This window comes from Leucoraja erinacea, chromosome 7 (assembly GCF_028641065.1).
Source record: "Leucoraja erinacea ecotype New England chromosome 7, Leri_hhj_1, whole genome shotgun sequence".
Taxonomy (NCBI): Eukaryota; Metazoa; Chordata; class Chondrichthyes; order Rajiformes; family Rajidae; genus Leucoraja; species Leucoraja erinaceus.
Window position 1 is genome coordinate 76,825,186 of NC_073383.1, and position 21,076 is coordinate 76,846,261.

Consider the following 21,076-nt stretch of genomic DNA (forward strand, 5'->3'; position numbering starts at 1 on the left):
CCCCCCCCCCGGCAACGTCATGTCCGTTATTTGACTTTTCTGTTGAGCGGCATTCGGTTTGTTGGCTTGTAGGCGACGTTGCCTATCGGGCAGGTGGCGTTTCGGCAGAGCGGCCATTCGGTGAGTTTGCTTTTAGGCGGCGCAGCCTTTCGGTTAGTTGGCTTTTAGGCATCCCACCCTTTCGGTTAGTTGGCGTTTCAGCTTCGTACGCTTACGGTTACTTGGCGTTTGGACTTCATTTCCATTCGGTTATTTGGCTTCCACTTCTTTGCTTCGGCTTCTCGTCCGCTCGGCGCCTGGTCCGGGTACCGGTACCTACACCCGAATGCTCAGAAAAATTCAAAGTATCAGTTGGAGGGACCACATCACCGACGCCCAGCTCTACGGGGAGATTCCACCTCTGACCGAGAAGATCAGGATGAGGCTCGCTGGTCACTGCCACTGCCACCCAGAAATGACCAGCAAACAAGGTTGTGCTGTGGGAACCCACCCATGGATGACGTGACCCGGGACGACAAATCAAGACGTTGATGGAAGAGGCATTTGTACAGACAAAAGAGGAGCTTGCAAGCTGCAATGACTTCTCGCTGTGACTCTCTGAAAAGTAAAGTTTTAGTTGAAACTTGACCAAGTGTGGCCCGTTGGGTCCCCTTCCCACAAGGCAATATTCCACCACTCACCCATAGCCCCCAACTACGCAGGCGCGGCTGACAGGTTCCCGTTGTAAGGCCAGAGATCCACGTTGTGGCGCGAGTGATGGCAACCCTCCCCCCAACGGCTCAGGCGCGGCCAGCAAGTGGGAGCTCGACTGCGAAACTTTAAAATGGAAATAACTTGTCAAATATAGGATCAATGTGAACGCATCTCACTCTTTCTCTTCAATCCCCTATCCCCCTCCTCCATTATCCTACCTCTCCCCACCCTCCACCAACCTTCCTCTGCTTCTTCCCCTCACCCCCTCCCTCCACGCCCATCTCTTCCCCCAATCAACTCCACATTGGGGGGGTGGCTTCGGTGTTCTGTTACATAATCTTACAGTGCAGCTAAGCCCTCCGTTTTAAAGTCCTTTTTGTTTTCAAATCCCTTCATTGTCTTGTTCCTCTCTGCTTCCTTGCTCTCCGCCCCTTCTACTTTTCCAAATCTCTGTAATCCATTGCTAGTCTCATGACCACCCCTGATTTGTATAGGTCGTTAGTGACTAGATCTCATCCTGCTTAAACCCTAAGCTCTGGAATTCCATCCCTAAAGGGCCTGTCCCACTTGGCTGTCTTTTGCGCGTAATTTACGTGACCTGCTAGCGTGTGGGTAGCGCGGGGATGGGCGCATGGAGTGGTGTGGAGGAGGGTGGACTTCGTCCTGCACTAAATCTTCGTGCGCCACCAGCCTGTCGCGTAACTGACGGCCAAAGTGGGACAGGCCCAAGACCCTGGCGAGACGCAACGTCTCACCTCCAACAGCAGCAGAAGCAGGCACACGATCGTCAAACTCAGCCTGGGGCTCACGGCCGTTGCGGATCCGGATCCGGATCCGTCCCCCACTCCTACTCCCAGAGCGGGGCCAAGAAAATTGAAGACAGACACAAAATGCTGGAGTAACTCAGCGGAACCGGCAGCATCTCTGGAGAGAAGCAGTGGGTGACGTTTCGGGTCAAGACCTTTCTTTCAGACTGAAGAAGGGTCTTGACCCGAAACATCATCTATTCCTTCTCTCCAGAGATGCTGCCGGTCCCGCTGAGTTACTCCTGCATGTTGTGTCCATCTTCAAATGACGTCACGTGCTCTAGACGGCTGTGCGGGTGCATGATGATGCGTGGGACTCTCGCGGGACCGTCACTACCAGCCTGTCCGCTTAAGCGACAGCCCAAGTGGGACACGCCCTTAAACCTCCCTAAAATGTATTTATTTTTATTTTTTTGTCATCCTTTGAGAAATTGTCTGAATTTTCCCGTGATTTAACTTTATTTATGTTCAATAAAGTCCTTTTAAAGTTAGGTCCCAAAGTCGTTTGTGTAAAAAGATGGGGAAATAGGACGGGCTTGAATGGGGCGCCTCGGTTGGCACAGGCACAGAGTTGGACCGAGAAACCTTCATTTAATTTATTATTGTGACGTGCGCCAAGGTACAATGAAAAACGTTTTTGCCGCGTGCTACCCAGTCAGCAGGAAGATTATACCTGATTACAATCAAGGTGTCTATAGTGTAAAGGTGGTAGAGTAAAGGGCCTGTCCCACTTTTACGAGCTAATTCACGACCTCTGCCGAGTTTGCCCCCGACTCATACTCGCAGCATGGTCGTCACGAGGTCGTAGGTAGGTCGTGATGCTGCTTCTTCTTCTTGCATATGGCGTGCACAGCCTAAAGTTTTAGGACAACTTGTTCTATTTGATCTTACTTGATTGTGCACGCCAGGTTGATTGCATTAGTCGAAACAGGGCGGACCATGTGAAGGCTGCAATCTCCCACCCCAGGCCGTGATGCTAGTCGTAGGTACTCATGGCATCAGTGCTCTGTTTTTTGCTGTGGCCTGTTGGGGAGAAGGCGCCCGAATAGCGGACAAAAACAGACTGGATAAGCTGATCAGGAAGGCCGGCTCAGTGGTTGGGGCAGAGCAACTAACGGTCAAGCAGGTGGCAGAGGCCAGAACTCTGAAAAAACTAGGCTCAATAATGACCAACCCCACTCACCCACTCCACGCCCTGAAGGTGATCAAGTGCAGCATCTTCAGTCAGAGACTGATTGCACCAATGTGCAAAACGGAGAGACATAGGAAGTCTTGTATACCAGCTGCTATAAGGTTTTATAATGCACAAAAAATTTAACTTATTATGTATTGAAGATATCTGTTGAAATGTGTGGTGTTATGTCTGTCTTGAAGCTGTTGTGGCACTGTAATTTCCTGTAAAGGATTATTAAAGGTTATTCAAATTCAAATCAAGTAGGTCGGGGCATTTTTCTAGCCTGATGAAAAATGTCCACGAGTAGAAAAGGTTGTGAATTAGGTCGTGAAAGTGGAACAGGTCCTTTAGAAATGCTGCTGTGGGAGTTGAGGATCAAACGAATGGAGCAAATGTAATGAATGATTACAGATCCACTCCAGGGAACAGCACGCGGAGTCGCCAGGCTTGGGCACCATCTTGCAGGATGTTTCCATCCTGTATGATTCTAGAGCCAGGCCACGATCAGGTGTGCAATGGAATACCATGCATTTCATGCATAAGTGGGCTCAAACAATTGTGAGAGGTTTTTGCACTCTCCAGTATAAAGCAGCCCACATGATATCGACCACCACCTTTCACCATGCCATTGATACATGTTGTCTGCAAGTGTACCCTGTCTACAAAACACAGCAGTTCCTTGTGTGAAAAAGAACTGCAGATGCTGGTAAAATTGAAGGTAGACACAAAACGCTGGAGTAACTCAGCGGGTGAGGCAGCATCTGAGGAGAGAAGGAATGGGCGACGTTTCAGGTCGAGACCCTTCTTCATTCAGACTGATGTCAGGGGAGGGGGGGGGGGGGGGGACAAAGATAGAATGTCACAGGGGGATCAGGGAGAGGGAATGTTGCTGAAATCTCATCGGAGAGAGGAGGAGAACTTCTTCAAAGTAGACACCTTGAGGAGATTTTGTAGTGGAGTGGACAAAATGTGTAAGAAAGAGCTGCAAATGCTGGTAAAATCGAAGGTAGACACAGAATGCTGGCGGGCGAGGCAGCATCTCACGAGAGAAGGAATGGGCGACGTGCCTGCATTATCATAGTCATAGAGACATACAGCGTGCAAACAGGCCCAACTTGCCCACACTGACCAACATGCCCTATCTACACTGGTCCCACTTGCCTGCGCTTGGTCCATATACCGCTAAACCTGTCCTATAATACCCGTTCAATTGCTTCTTAAACGTTGTGGGAGTATCTGCCCCAACTACCTATGGCAGCTCATTATGTACACACCCCACCCTTTGAGTAAAAAAAGTTACCCATCAGGTTTCTAATAAGCCCATGACTACAACAAGCTGCAGTCTCCACTACTGATAAGGATAAGGGCACTGAGCACAGAGGAATATCATCACCCGCACTTTCCCTTCCATGTTGCACACCATCCTGATTTGTAAATATATTGCCATTGTTTCATTGCCACTGCTTCGGAATCCTAGCGCTCCTTGCACCAGACAGAAGTGTACAGGAAGGAACTGCAGATGCAGGTTTACACTGAGGATAAACACAAAATGCTGGAGTAACTCAGTGGGTCAGGCAGCATCTCTGGATAGAAGGAATAGGTGACGTATCGGGAGGTAGTGTAATTGCTGATGTGATTCCAGAACAAGGGGTCACAGTTTAAGGATAAGAGGGAAGTCTTTTAGGACTGAGATGAGAAAATCATTTTTCACACAGAGAGTGGTGAATCTGGAATTCTCTGCCACAGAAGGTAGTTGAGGCCAGTGCATTGGCTATATTTAAGAGGGAGTTAGATGTGGCCCTTGTGGCTAAAGGGATCAGGGGGTTTGGAGAGAAGGCAGGTACAGGACACTGAGTTGGATGATCAGCCAATGGCGGTGCAGGCTCGAAGGGCCGAATGGCCTACTCCTGCACCTATTGTCTATGTTTCTATGATGCATAACCTTGAACAGTTCGTAGTTGAGGTCAGTGGTCAAGATGCATTAAAGAGATGGGGTTGCATGCTAAAAATAGAACAATTGGAATAGACGATCTGGGTCTATACTATAAATGACAGACATTTGATATGTCATTTTCACAACTTACCCTTCCATATCCCCTAGATGCTGCCTCACCCGCGGAGTTTTTCCAGCACTTTTGTCTACCTCCATATCGCTAGACTCCCTCTTCCCTGACTCTCAGTCAGAAGAAGGGTCTCGACCCGAAACATTGCCCATTCCTTACATCCAGAGATGCTGCCTGTCCCGCTGAGTTACTCCAGACAGAAGAGCTTCCCTTGTTATTCCGTGAGAGCTATTGTCGATGGGCAATAAATGCTGACCTTCCAAATATTGAAAAGATTTTTTAAATTGCTTTGGGCCATTTTGATATTGAATGATTACAAGATACAGCATATAAACGGGCCCTTCACACAAAGTTCTCTGTTATCCCATTTTCACATCCGCTCCCTATACACTCGGGATAATGCACAGTCCATTTAACCTACAAACCCGCGTGTCTTTGCGATATGGGAGGAAACCCACACGGTCACATGGTGAAGGTGCAAACTCCACACAGACAGCACCCGAGGTCAGGATCAAACCCGTGTCACTGGCACCTTGAGGCATGCGTAAGATTTGAGTTTAGTTTATTGTCACATACACCTAAGATACATTGAAAAGCCTTTGTTGCATGCTAACCAGTCAGTGGAAAGACAATCCATGATTACAATCGAGCCATCCACAGTGTACAGATCCATGATAAAGGGAATCATGTGAATAAAGTTTAGTGCAAGATAAAGTCCAGGAGATAATGTCAAGCTTGAAAGGGTTCAGAGAAGATTTATGAGGATGTCGCCAGGACTGGAGAGTCTGAGCTATAGGGAGAGGCTCTGTCTCTATTCCTTGGAGCGCAGGAGGATGAGGGGGTGATCTTATACAGGTGTACCTCATAATCCTCATGAGAGGAATAGATCAGGTAGATGCACAGAATTTGCCCAGAGTAGCGGAATCGAGGACCAAGAGGACATAGATTCAAAATGAAGGGGAAAAGGAACCTGAGGGGTAAGTTTTTCACACAAAGGGTGGCAGGTGTATGGAACAAGCTGCTAGAGGAGGTAGTTGAGGCTGGGACCATCCCAACGTCTAAGAAACAAAGAGTCACGTGGATGGGACAGGTTTGGAAGGATATGGACCAAACACAGGCAGGTGGGACAAGTGTAGCTGGGACATGTTGGCCGGTGTGGGCAAGTTGGGCCGAAGGGCCTGTTTCCACGCTGTATCACTCTATGATGAATCCGATCAAAGATGGTCCGAGAGTCATACTAATATCAAAAACTAATTTCACTTCCTGTAATCTTCATATGGCGACTTCTAAGAGCTGTTCTCAGTAACTCTTTAACCGTGCAATGATTACCCCTGCAACGGAGATTAGCTCCTTGGGCGGATACTGATTGTTAAACAAAAGCGGCCATGTCAGATAACATTGTCGACAAGGAGACTGACAGGGATCTAATTCTGGTTAACTTCTGAAAATCTCCCGATGGTGAGGATTGTGCAAAATCAATGCAACCCACGACTCTCTCTCTCTCTGTCTCTCTCCGAGCACTTATTGTTCTGCTCCTCTGACTTACCTGCTCTCCTCCCCAAGGCGCTGTTACCCCTGTGCCTCCGGGCAGCAAAGATATCTCCGCTGATTGAGAAAATTGATGACCAAAAAGAACTGAAGAAATTGACACGGACAAGAAACAATGTGTTGATCCTGTTCTCCAAATCAGGTGAGAAGATTTAACGTTCTCTCCAGCTCAGTGCATTTACTTTGTTAGTCCTGCTCTAAAAATCACGTTCAACGGTTGCTGTCTTATCTGAAAACATTAACCTTCTATTACTGAAAGGAATAGGTGACGTTTCGGGTCGTGACCCTTCTTCAGACTCTGTCTAATTTAATAATAAGACTCCGTCTGAAGAAGGGTTGAGACCCGAAACGTCACCTATTCCTTTCAGGCCCGAAACGTCACCTATTCCTTCGCTCCATAGATGCTGCCTCACCCGCTGAGTTTCTCCAGCATTTTTATCTACCTTTGATTTTCCCGGCATCTGCAGTTCCTTCTTAAACCTTCTATTACTAGTCATATTTCTGTTCACTGTCGGCGTTCGGCCTGGCCCCACCACTTTTCCATTCCTCACATGCTCTAAATCAAATTCAGATTATAGATACAGAAAAGCTGGAGTAACTCAGTAAACACTGCCCAGTCCATCATCGGCTCTGACCTCCCTACCATCGAGGGGATCTATTGCAGTCGTTGCCTTAAAAAGGCTGCCAACATCATCAAGGATCCACAACATCCTGGCCACACACTCATCTCTCCGCTCCCATCAGGTAGAAGGTACAGGAGCCTGAAATCTGCAACATCCAGGTTCAGGAACAGCTTCTTCCCCACGGCCATCAGGCTATTACATAGAAACATAGAAAATAGGTGCAGGAATAGGCCATTCGGTCCTTCGAGCCTGCACCGCCATTCAATATGATCATGGCTGATCATCCAACTCAGTATCCTGTACCTGCCTTCTCTCCATACCCCCTGATCCCTTTAGCCACAAGGGCCACACCTAATTCCCTCTTAAGTATAGCCAATGAACTGGCCTCAACTACATTCTGTGGCAGAGAATTCCAGAGATTCACCACTCTCTGTGTGAAAAATGTTTTTGTCATCTCAGTCCTAAATGATTTCCCCTTTATCCTTAAACTGTGACCCCTTGTTCTGGACTTCCCCAACATCGGGAACAATCTTCCTGCATCTAGCCTGTCCAACCCCTTAAGAATTTTGTAAGTTTCTACAAGATCCCCCCTCAATCTTTATCTATTAAATCTATTATCTATTAAACAATCTATTAAACACAACTTCAAACAAACTATGAACTATAACAGCCTATTGCACTTTATCTGTGTATTTATGTGTGTGTGTATATATATATATACATTCTATGGTATATGGTCACACTGATCTGATCTGGAGTTATGCCTACAATATTCTGCAATGCTGCAGCAAGCAAGAATTTCATTGTCCTATCTGGGACACATGACGATAAACTCTCTTGTCTTGACATCTGACTGTCACTGTCTGAAGAAGGGTCTCGACCCGAAACGTCACCCATTCCTTCTCTCCAGAGATGCTGTCTGTCCCGCTGTGTTACTCCAACTTTTTCTGTCTATCTCTGGTTTAAACCAGCATCTGCAGTTCTCCCTTAGCCATTTTCTTTAGTGCCGTACACGTTAGTCAACTTTTACTGGAGTGGCAGAAATTTTAAGTCAAGTTGAGGAACGTTCAGTTTCAAATGGTTCAAGTCAAATTTTCTCCTATTAGTAAATAAGACACAAAATACTGGAGTAACTCAGTCAGTCAGGCAGCATCTCTGGAGAAAAGGAATAGATGGCATTTCAGGTCAAGACCTATTTAACTGGAATTTAGAAGGATGAGCGGGAATCTTATAAAAACATATAAAATTCTTATGGGATTGGACAGGCTAGATGCAGGAAAAATAATCCCCATGTTGGGGGAGTTCAGAACCAGGGGTAACAGTTTAAGAATAAGGGGTTGGCCATTTAGGACTGAGATGAGAAAGAACTTTTTCAGCCAGCGAGTTGTGAATCTATGGAATTCTCTGGCACATAAGGCAGTGGAGGCCAATTCGCTGGATATATTCAAGAGAGAGTTGGATATAGCTCTTATGGCTAACAAGATCAAGGGATATGGGGAGAAAGCAGGAACAGGGTACTGATTCTGGATGATCAGCCATGATCATATTGAATGGCGGTGCTGGCTTGAAGGGCCGAATGGCCTACTTCTGCACCCAGTCTGAAGAGGGGTTTTGGCCCGAAACGTCGCCTATTTCCTTCGCTCCATAGATGATGCTGCACCCGCTGAGTTTCTCCAGCATTTTTGTGTCCCTCCCATTTTCTATCTTCTATCTAAATTCAGTCAGGGAAGAGGAGATCTTCAGTATCCTCCCACACTCCAAAGACGTACAGGTTTGTTGGTTAATTGGCTTGGTATAATAAAATGTAAAATGTAAAATCGACCCTAGTGTGTGTAGGGTAGTGTTAATGTGCGGGGATCGCTGGTCGGTGCAGGCTCGCTGGGCTTAAAGGCCTGTTTCCGCGCTGCATCCCTAAATTAAACTAAACACTTCTGTAAAAAGAAAACTTAAAATAGCATTCTCAAATTGTAGCACAATGATTATTTGATACAAAAGCATTATTCTATTGTTTGGTGTCTGTTGTGCCCCAAAATGACTTTCTTCTTCATGGTTCATGAATTGTAGGGGCAGAATTAGGCCACTCGGCCCATCAAGTCTACTCTGCCATTCAATCATGGCTGATTTATCTTTCCCCCTCAACCCCATTCTTCTGCTTTCTCCCCATAACCCCTGACTCCCGTACTAATCAAGAACCTATCAATCCCCACCTTAAATATATCCATTGATGGCCACAGCCTTCTGTGGCAATGAATTGCACAGATTCACCACCCTCTGACTAAAGAAATTCCCCCTCACCTCCTTGACAAACGTACGTCCTTTTATTCTGTGGCTATGGCCTCTGGTCCTAGACTCTCCCACTCTATCCAGGCCTTTCGCTATTTGGTAAGTTTCGATGAGGTACCCCCTCTCAACCTTCTAAACTCTGGTGAGTACAGGCCCAGTGCTGTCAAACACTCATTATACATTTACCCCATCATCCCTGGGATAATTCTCGTAAACCTCCTCTGGACCCTCTCCAACGTCAGCACATCCTTCCTCAGATGGGGGGGTGAAAACTGATCACAATTCTCCAAATGCTGTCTGACCAGTGCCTTGCACAACCTCAGCATTTGAAGACATTTCCTCTAGTGTATAATCTCAGCATTTCTTCCTTTCCTCTATTTCTATCACTCCTTAGTGTTGTACTCAACTATTTCTGCATGGGAGCAGTGGAGGTGCTTTGATTATCTATTAGCCAGGCAGTAATCTCTGTGGCAGCATGGCACAATGGTGGCAAGCAGTGCTCAGTAACACCCATGTTTGCTCTCTTTATTGTCTACTAGATGCCGCAGCTGAGCGACCACTTAAACTGCTCTCTGACGTGGCGGAAGCCGTGAAAGGGCAGGGCACCATTGCCTGGGTAGACTGTGGGTGAGTACTTGCTCAACAGTAAACAGAACCGAGATAATGGCCGTGTTAGTCACCGTGCGAGCTTCTGTTTGATTTAACCCACTACTTTCGTCTTTCGCCCCTCTCTCTCATTTCCCACTGAATGCCAGTGACGGGCTGCATGGCGGGGGCGGCTGGCAGAGCCGCTGCCTCACAGAGCAACAAGCCCCGGTTCGATCCCGACCTCGGGTGCTTCCTGTGTGGGGTTTGCACGTTTGTGGCTGCGTGGGTTTCCTCCCACATCCCAAAGACATGCGCGGTCATAGGTTAATCGGCCTCTGTAAAACTGCCCCTGAGTGTGTAGGGATTGGATGGGAAAGTGGTATAACATGGACTAGTGTGAATGGGTATGGGTACCGGCACAATATCATGAAACCCCTCCTTTGTGGGGTGATTTGCTGCTAGAATTCTGAAACCGAGAAGAAAATACTTTAAACGGCCGATCATGGGGCCGAAGGGCCTGTTTCCATGCTGTGTCTCTAAACTAAAAAGGACAGTCATGGAGTCATACAGCATGGAAACAGGCCCTTCAGCCCAACTTGTCCATGTCGACAAAGATGCCCTATCTAGCTTAGTTCCATTAGCTAAATCTTTGGTATACAAAAGTGCTGGAGAAACTCAGCGGGTGCAGCAGATTCAAGATTCAATTTATTTGTCATTTGGACCCCTTGAGGTCCAAACGAAATGACGTTTCTGCAGCCATACATTACAAGCAACTTGACCCAAGACACAACATAATTTACATAAATGCAAGGTCGCACACGCACACCGGGTCTTGATGTTAGAGCCCCTGGCGTGCGCTCGCAGAGTCCCGCGGCCATTCCAAGCCGCGCGGGGCGGTGCTGTAAGGCCCCGCTCCAGGAGCTCTTCAACCCCGCAACTCGGGAGGGAGAAGTCGCCATTGCGGGAGCCCTGAAAAGCGGTCTCCCTCCAGGGACCCGCGGGCTCCCAGTGCCGCCGTCCGCCAGACCCGCAGTTGCAGCCTCCGAATCTCCGGAGGTCGGGCCGCAGCAGCGCTCCACCCGCTCTGGACTCGGCCAGCTCCGTGACGGTGAGGTGAGTAGTCGGCACCAGAGCCCCCGGTCTTCCTGTTGGAGGCCGCTCCACTTGCAGCCCCAACGACAACGGAGACCCGACAAAGAAAAGGTCGGGTCTCCCGTGCAGGATGAGATTTAAAAGTTCCTCCCACCCCACCCCCACCCCCCCAAACACATACCCCAACAAAAAATAACAAAAACTACATAAAAACATATACAAAAAATAATAAAAACGCAGACGGGCTGCAGAGGCCGCTGCTGACGAAAGTCGCGCCGCCTATCGGATCTATGGTGTGAAGGAAATAGGCTAAAAATAAAAATAATAAAAACCTTTCTTCAGGCTGATGTGGGGTGGGGCTGGGGGGGGAGAAGAAAGGAGAAAGGAAGAGGAGGAGCCGGAGGGCTGAGGGAGAGCTGAGAAGGGGAGGAGACAGCAAGGGCTACCATAAATTGGAGAAGTCAATGTTTATGCCGCTAGGGTGCAAACTGCCCAAGCGGAATATGAGGCGCTGCTCCTCCAATTTCCGGTGATGTTTTTTAAAAAGAAAAAACGAAAAAAGAAAAAAAGCATCTGCAGTTCCTTCTTAAACAGCTAAATCTTTGCCATGTATCATGAAATCTTGTCAATTCTCAATGCTCATTACAGCACGTTCTTCAGTTTATCTTCCAGAAACTTTTTTGCCTTAATTTTAGGGCTATAATAACTTTATTATCAGAACATAAATGATGGGATGCTAGAAATACTCAGCAGTTGTCCGAAGGAGGGTCTTGACCCAAAATGGGCACCCATCCCTTCTCTCCAGAGATGCTGCCTGTCCCGCTGAGTTCCTCCAGCATTTTGTGTCTATCATCGGTGTAAACCAGCATCTCCACTTCCTCCCTGCACAGTTGGCATTCAAGGCTGAAGACCTGTCATTCATTTAACACCTCATAAATCTACAGAGTGTGCGAAGGCATTTTAGATATTGGCTCTTTTCACTGATCTTTTCCCCAATTTGTAATAGTGGACACAATAGACAATAGATGCAGGAGTTGGCCATTCGGCCCTTCGAGCCAGCACCGCCATTCAATGTGATCATGGCTGATCATCCCCAATCCTGTACCCTGTTCCTGCCTTCTTCCCCATATCCCCTGACTCCGCTATCCCTAAGAGCTCTATCTAACTAAGATGCTTTTTGTTCCTTGAAGTCTTTGCTAACTCCTGCAAGATCATTGCGCTCTGTCCATATCTTCAGTGGGTTTCTTTTCTGGGTGGCCCTTCGGTTTTCTTTTCCTTGTAGAGACTGAATCACCTTTAAAAGCCACAATTGACTTTGTTTCCGTCGACTCGTCATTCTAAATGCTCACGATTTCCTTGTGTCGCCTTTTGGTTCTTTTACCATTCGCCTTAAAATTGACTCTGTTTTCAACGTTCCCACGAATGGGCATTTTTCCCTTTTACTCCCTGTTGAACATACCCCCACCCCCACCTTTCCCTTTTGCTTTTCAGCCATCTCTACTCTGCCCACGATCCTTGCACCTCCAGCAACCTTCCTCTGTCCCACACCCTCTAACACAGGCTTTGTCATTCCTCCATCCCACATGTTTTCTCCACCCACTCCATGGGGAATTTTTTTTCTACAGAGGAATGGATGGGGTAACTGCACAGAGTCCTTCACCCAGAGTAGGGTAACCGAGAACCAGAGGACCTAGGTATAAGGTGAGAGGGGGAAGATTGAATAGAGGGGCATCTTCTTTACAGAATGCGTTGTAGGTATATGGCTGAACAATAACATCAAGGAGGTGGGAATATTCTTAGTCGGTCCCAGTCCAGAACCCATGACTGCAAGGGTGGTAGAAACAGGCTCAGTGCTAACTTTGGGGGGTGGGAGATTGCAACCTTCACGTGGTCCACCCTGTTTCAACGAATGCAATCAACCTGGCGTGCACAATCAAATAAGATCAAATAGAACAAGTTGTCCTACAACTTTAGGCTGTGCATGTCATATGCAAGAAGAAGATGTGCTAAAGTTCAAAAGGAAATTAATTAATACTTAAGGAGGAAAACTTGCTAGTTTAAGGAGGGAAATAAGGAGGGAATTTGACTGAACTAATTGGCTAACTCTTTCAAAAACTCGGCGCAGGCACAAAGCCCCGAGAGTCCTTCTGTGCGGGAAGATTTGCTGCAGGAACTCTGAAGCCGAGAAGAACATACTTAAAACGGCCGACCGTTCGTCATCTGCAGAGTTTTTGTTTCGGGGATAGACTTTTTTTATTTTGTCAGTTCTGGACGATAGCCCAGAGAAATGGCTTTAAAGGGGAACGGGACAAAGGGAAGTGAGGGTGGAATATGTGAATAAGCATGTGCACAAAGAAATAGCCTGACCTGAAAAGCACTTTGGTGGTAAAAGAGAGAAGGAATTTATCGACATGTCCAAGAGCAAGCTGGTACAATGGAGAGAAAATAAATCCATTTACATGCCCTTTACGTCCCATTCAGAATGACCTAAAGTGCGTCGCAATTAATGATGTACATTTGAAGTGAAGTTAATGTTTAGTTTAGTTTAGAGATACAGCACGGAAACAGGACATTCGGCCCACCGAGCCCACAGCGACCAGCGATCCCCATCCTACACGCACTGGGGACAATTTTACAATTTATGCCAAGCCAATTAACCTACGTCTTTGGAGCGTGGGGAGAAAACCCACTGAGGTCATGGGGAGAACGTGCAAACTCCGTACAGACAGCGCCCGTAGTCGGGGTCGAATCCGGGACTCCGCCACTGCAAGGCACCAACGCTACCGCTGCACCACTGTGCCGCCACCGTTGCAATGTAGGAGACCTTGCAGCCAGTTCATGCAGACTGGCACGGTGGCGCAGCGGTAGAGTTGCTGCCTTGCAGCGCCGGAGTACCGGGTTCGATCCCGACTACGGGCGCTGGCTGTTTGGATCAATAAAGACAATAAGTGCAGGTGGAGGCCATTCGGCCCTTCGAGTCTGCACCACCATTCAATGTGATCATGGTTGATCATCCACAATGATCATCCACAACCACACAAGGTCACAGCTTAAGGATAAGGGGAAATCCTTTAAAACCGAGATGAGAAGAACTTTTTTCACACAGAGAGTGGTGAATCTCTGGAACTCTCTGCCACAGAGGGTAGTTGAGGCCAGTTCATTGGCTATTAGATGTGGCCCTTGTGGCTAAGGGGATCAGGGGGTATGGATAGAAGGCCCTTTGGATGATCCACTAGAATGGCGGTGCAAGTTCGAAGGGCCGAATGGCCTACTCCTGCACCTAATTTCTATGTTTCTATGTTTCTACAATCAGTTCCCCGCTCCTACCTTCTCCCCATACCCCTTGATTCCACTAGCCCTAAGAATTCTATCTAAGTCTCTTTTGAATGCATCAAGTGAGTCTGCCTTCTGAGGCAGAGGATTCCACAAATTCACAACTCTCTGTGAGAGAAAAAAAAAAATCCTTATATCCGTTCTAAATGGCCCACCCCTTATTCTTAAACTGTGGCCCTTGGTTCTGGACTTCCCCCAACATCGGAAACATATTTCCTGCCTCTAGCGTGTCCAATCCCTTAATAATTTTATATGTTTCTATAAGATCCACTCTCATCCTTCTAAATTCCAGTGAATACAAGCACAGCCGCTCCATTCCCTCAGCATATGGCAGTCCGTCCCCCCCCCCATCCCGGGAATTAACTTTGTGAACATATGTTGCACTCCCTCAATAGCAAGACTGTCTTTCCTCAAATTAGGCGACCAAGCCTGCACATAATACTCCAGGTATGGTCTCACCAGGGCCCTGTACAGCTGCAGAAGGACCTCTTTGCTCCTTCAACTCCTCTCTTTATGAAGGCCAACGTGCCATTAGTTTTCTTCACTGCCTGTTGTACCTGTGTGCTTACTTTCAGTGACTGATGTACAAGGATACCCAGATCTCGTTGTACTTTTATAACCTGACACCATTCAGATAATAATCTGCCTTCCCATTCTTGCCGCCAAAATAGATAACCTCACATGTATCCACATTATGCTGCACCTGCCATGCATCTGCCCACTCACCCAACCTGCCCAAGTCACTCGGCATCCTCATAGCATCCTTTTCCAGTTCACACTGCCACCCAGCTTTGTGTCATCTGAAAATTTGCTTTTGTTACTTTTAATTCCTTCATCCAAGTCATTAATGTATATTGTAAATAGCCGCAGTCCCAGCACCGAGCCTTGCGGTACCCCTTTAGTCACTGCCTGCCATTCTGAAAGGGACCCGTTAATCCCTACTCTTTGTTTCCTGTCTGCCAACCAATTTTATATCCATGTCAATACCATACCCCCAATACTATGTGCTCTAATTTTGCCCACTAATCTCTCTGCGTGGGACTTTATCAAAGGCTTTCTGGAAGTCCAGGTACACTACATCCTCTGGCTCTCCCTTGTCCATTTCACTTGTTACTTCTTCAAAAAATTGTCAAGCAAGATTTCCCCTTCGTAATTCCATGCTGATTTGGACCGATCCTGTTACTGCTAACCAAATGCGCCGCTTTGATAATGGACTCCAGCATCTGGTCTATAATTCCCTGCTTTCTCTCTCTCTCCTTCCTTTCTTGAAAAGTGAATAGCATGCGCTACCCTCCAATCCACAGGAACGGATCCAGAATCCATAGAACATTGGAAAATGATCACCAATCTAGAGCCACCTCCTTGAGTGCCCTGGGATGCAGATCAAAAGGCCCTGGGGATTTATCAGCCTTCAGTCCCATCAGTCCCAACACCATTTCCTTCCGTTCCTCCGTCACCCTAGGTCCTCTGTCTATCTAGCACACACTAGCACTATCCTACACACTAGGGACAATTTATAATTTGTTGTCAAAGCCAATGAACCTACAAACCTGTCCGTTTTTGGAGTGTAGGAGGAAACCAGACCACCCAGAGAAAAGGGAGAATGTACAAACTCCGTACAGACAGCACCCGAGATCAGGATCAATAGATAATAGTTGCAGGAGGAGGCCATTCGGCCCTGCGAGCCAGCACCGCCATTAAATGTGATCATGGCTGATCATCCACAATCCCCGTCCCTGCCTTCTCCCCACATCCCTTGACTCCACGATCTTTAAGAGCTCCGTCTGGCTCTCTCTTGAAAGCATCGAACCCAGGCTTCTGTCGCTGTAAAGCAGCAACTCTACCGCTGCGCCACTTTGTGCCCCAAAATCAAATCAAATCAGACATTACTGTACATAAATACAATCAAGCTAAACTCAAGTACAATATGCAGAGAAAGGGGAAAGGTTTGGAGTGCAGAATATAGTTCTCAGCATTGTACCGCACCAGTTCCAGAGACTGGTTTTAAATAATGCAAACCTCAAACAACGAACTAACAGCATTGGCGGAAAAAAAGAAATGCCAGCAGAGATTCAACATGCAGGTGGTGCTTTTTGTAGAGGGAGTGCCAGTGATAACAATGATCCCTGTTTGCATTTTAAGCTTATACAGAGGATAATTTCTTCTCTTTATACAAGACAGCAGGGAGCAAGGCTTTAATTTGTTATGCAAATTGGTTCTTTTGTTTAGCAGTCATCGTCATGCCAAAGTCATTAATATTTTAACCATGTAATGCTTGAACTGAGAGAATGAATATAGGCAGGCCAGTTGAAAACAGACAGAACGCAACGGTGCATGTTTGGCAAGTACACGCTGATCAGGAAAGGGTACCGGACATTTTATTGGCTCCTCCTTTAGTTTAGAGATACAACGTGGAAACGGGCCATTCGGCCCACCGAGTCCGCGCCGACCAGCGATCCCCGTCACACACACTTGGACACACCGCACACTCACTCGCACACACGCAAGCACGCACACACACACACACGCGCGCACACGCACACGCACACACCCACACACACCACACCCCACACACACCACACACACACACACACACCGCACACACACACACACCGCACACACACACCACACACACACACACACCACACACACACACACACACACACACACACACACACACACACACACACACACACACACACACACACACACACACCACACACACACCACACACACACACACACACACACACACACACACACACACACACACACACACACACACACACACACACACACACACACCACACACACACACACACCACCCACACACGAAAACAAACACAAAAACACACACCCCACACACACACACACACACACACACCACACACACACACACACACCGCGCACACACACACACACACACACACACACACACACACACACACAGCACACACCCCACACCACACACACCCACACACACCCCACACCCCACCCCACACACACACCACACACACCACACACACGCCCACACACACACTCACACACACACACACACACACACACACCCCACACACCCACACACACCAACACAGAACGCGCGCCCACACCCAAAACCAAACACACACCGCACACACACACACCCACCCCACGCACACACCGCACACACACACACACACACACACACACACACCGCACACACACACACACACACACACACACACACACACACACACACACACACACACACACACACACACACACACACACACACACACACTGGGGATAGTTTACAGTTTTTACCGAAGCCAATTAACCTACAAACTTGTACTTGTTTGGAGCGTGGGAGGAACACCGGAGAAAGCCCGTGCGGTCACAGTGAGAACGTACAACCCCTGTACAGACAGCATCCGTAATCAGGATGGAACCCCGCTCCGTAAGGCAGCAACTCTGCCACCGTGCCGCCTATATGCGGCATGTGCGGTGAAGTTATATGATGTTCCCTCGTTGCTACTGTGACAAGGTCACACCCAAAGATCATAGAGTGGAGCTCACAGCATTCATCAGCTATTCAACATCCTTGTGTTTTTGACTCAGTATCTCATTTGGCAGCATGTTTAGGAAACTGATATGGGCATTCAAGTCTTCAGACGGTCCAGCTTATTAGCATGTGTTCATCCTAATTTCCTACCTTCATCTCTGTTCTTTCATAACAGTTTTCCTAAAGTAAATATAGTTTTCCTGTTCAAAACATCAGTTGGCTGCTCTTGAGTTTCAAAGGCAGAGCGTGCACTTCATAAAACAATGACCCCTTCTTCTAGTTTTCCTGAGAAAAGGACATTCATAACTCTGAACGACATACGATTCCAATGGTTTATTCAGAGGGTAAGGGTTAAAGGCAATGTCCAGGATGTATTTGTTTTTACACAGAGAGTGGTGGGTGACTGGAACACATTGCCAGAGGTGGTGGTGCAGACGGTTACAGTAGTGGTGTTTAAGGTTTTCGCTAGGCCTATGGATATAGAAACATAGAAAATAGGTGCAGGAGGAGGCCATTCGGCCCTTCGAGCCAGCGCCGCCATTCATTGCGATCATGGCTGATTGTCCCCAATCAATAACCCGTGCCTGCCTTCTCCCCATATCGCTTGATTCCACTAGCCCCTAGAGCTCTATCTAACTCTCTCTTAAATCCATCCAGTGATTTGGCCTCCACTGCCCTCCACTTCCCTGTGGCAGGGAATTCCACAAATTCACAACTCTGGGTGAAAAAGTTTTTTCTCACCTCAGTCTTATATGCAGGGAACGGAAGCATCATCGTAAGATCATAAAATCCTAAGTGATAGAATTAGTCCATTCAGCCCAATGAAGTCTACTCCACCATTCGATCATGGTTGATCCATCTCTTCCTCCTAACCCCATTCTCCTGCCTTCTCCCCATAACCTGGGACATCCGTACTAATCAAGAATATATCTATCTCTGCCTTAAATATATCCACTGACTTGGCCTCCACAGCCTTCTGCGGCAAAGAATTCCACAGATTCACCACCCTCTGACTAAATAAATTTCTCCTCATCTCCTTTGGAAAAGAACGTCCTTTAATTCTGAGGCTACGACCTCTGGTCCTGGACTCTCCTACTAGTGGAAACATCCTCTCCGTATCTACGTTATCCGAGTCTTTCGCTATTCTGTACGATTCAATGAGGTCATTCTTCTAAACTACAGCGAGTATAGGCCTGGTGCGGTCAAATGCTGAGCATGTGCAGGCAAGCGGGATTAATGTATCTTGGCCTACAGCGTGGAAACGGGCTCATCGAGTCTGCGTCGCCCAACGATCGCCCGTGCACTAGTTCTATCCTAAACACTAGTGACAATTTACAGAAACCAATTCCTGCACATCTTACAAACCTGCACATCTTTGGAATGTGGGAGGTGACCAGAGCACCCAGAGAAAACCCACGTGGTCACATACAGACAGGATCGGCCCCGGGTCCCTGGCACTCTACCAGAACTAATGTGAGTTTTCTCTGAGTGCTCCAGTTACCTTCCACACTCCAAAGATGTCCAGGTTTAAATTGGCTTTGACAAAAAATGATAAATTGTCTGGAAGTGTGCAGGATAGTGTTAGTGTACGGGTTGATCGCTGTTCGGCAGGCCGAAGGGCCCATTTCTGCGCTGTATCTCTAAAGTCTAAAGGTGCTGCTTGGCCCTCTGAGTTACTCTAGCACTTTGTCTTTTTGTTTGTAAACCAGCATCTAAAGTTTGTGTCTTCAGCTTAATCTCTGGTAATGTAGGGGGATTCTGACAGATAATTCTTGGAGTCCTTATGAATGGAGGAATTAAAATGGTTGCACGAACAAAGCCCAAAGAACATATGATGAGCGTTTGATGCCACTGGGCCTAGTGAAACTTTCCGAATAGTGAAAGGCCTGGATAGAGTGGATGTGGAGAGGATGTTTCCACTAGTGGGAGAGTCTAGGACTGGAGGTCACAGCCTCAGAATAAAAGGACATACCTTTAGAAAGGAGATGAGAAAGAACTTCTTTCGTCAGAGGGTGGTAAATCTGTGGAATTCATTGCCTCAGAAGGCTGTGGAGGCCAAGTTAATGGATGTTTTAAGACAGAGGTTGATAGATTCTTGATTAGTATTGCTGTCGTAGAAACATAGAAAATAGGTGCAGGAGTATGTCATTCGGCCCTTCGAGCCTGCACCGCCATTCAATATGATCATGGCTGATCATCCAACTCAGTATCCTGTACCTACCTTCTCTCCATACCCCCTGATCCCTTTAGCCACGAGGGCCACATCTAACTCCCTCTTAAATATAGCCAATGAACTGGCCTCAACTACTGTCTGTGGCAGAGAATTCCACAGATTCACCACTCTCTGTGTGAAAAATGGTTTTCTCATCTCGGTCCTAAAGGATTTCCCCCTTATTCTTAAGGGGTTATGGGGCGAAGGCAGGAGAATGGGGTTGAGAGGGAGAGATAGATCAGCCGAGAGGGAGAGATAGATCAGCCGTGATTGAATGGCGGAGTAGACTTGATGGGTCGAATGGCCTAATTATGCGCCTCGAACTTATGAACACCTCCCGTTTACAACCGTCTCACACTGCTGTCCTCTTGCAGAAACAGCGATTCCAGGAAGTTATGCAAGAAGGTGAAGGTGGATCCGGCTTCAAAGAAAAATGGCGTAGAAATGTTGCATTACAAGTAAGTGGAATAAGATCTATTAAGAGGTGAGGTCCAGATTTTTCTGGAGATTATTTTTTTTTTTTTCTGGCATCCTGGTTATTGTTGCACACGGTTCTCCTCCCAATGCCACAGACCAGGCTCAGGGTGGGAGCAGCAGATGGATCGCTGCAGGTGTTGTTCTGAAATGAACTGCTGGGCGACACTTGCAGCTTCTGTATTCCCTGCGTGGGACTTCCCCCTGCACCAGCACGGCCCTTTGAGGCCGTGCCCTGCTGAGACAATTTTCCCTTCAACGATCGTTCTTCCTTTCCTCCCCCCTCCCGCCTTGTGAAGGTGCCAGCGTGAGAGCGGATCTCACGCGGCAGCGGCCTGAAGGGGAAGAGAAAGATCTTACTGCTCTGTGTGCTTTCATGGTCCCAGGTTGCTTTGCCATCAATGTACTTTGCAAACCCAGTCGGCTCAAACGCAGGGATCAAAGCAGCCAATTTGTGTATTGATCCCGCAAGCAACGACAAGTAACAAAATGAACCGCTGATGGATAAATGTTGACCGGCAGACAGAGATGAATGTCTGAAGAAGCATCCTGACCAGAAAGTTCACCTAACCATCTTCTCCCGGGATGCTGCCCGATCCGCTGAGTTATTCCAGCATTTTTGTGTCTTTCCTTGGGTAAACCAGTAT

General features: G+C 47.5%; 1 protein-coding gene across 1 annotated transcript in view; it reads left to right on the forward strand.

Annotated features, from left to right (window-relative positions):
* pdia5 (protein disulfide isomerase family A, member 5) overlaps positions 1-21,076 on the forward strand; it is a 370,444-nt gene that overhangs the window by 213,687 nt on the left and 135,681 nt on the right. Inside the window, exons 3-5 of the mRNA XM_055638787.1 lie at positions 6,300-6,426; positions 9,730-9,817; positions 20,330-20,413. Of these exons, the coding sequence (XP_055494762.1) occupies positions 6,300-6,426; positions 9,730-9,817; positions 20,330-20,413 (299 nt within the window). The remainder of the gene's footprint in view (positions 1-6,299; positions 6,427-9,729; positions 9,818-20,329; positions 20,414-21,076) is intronic.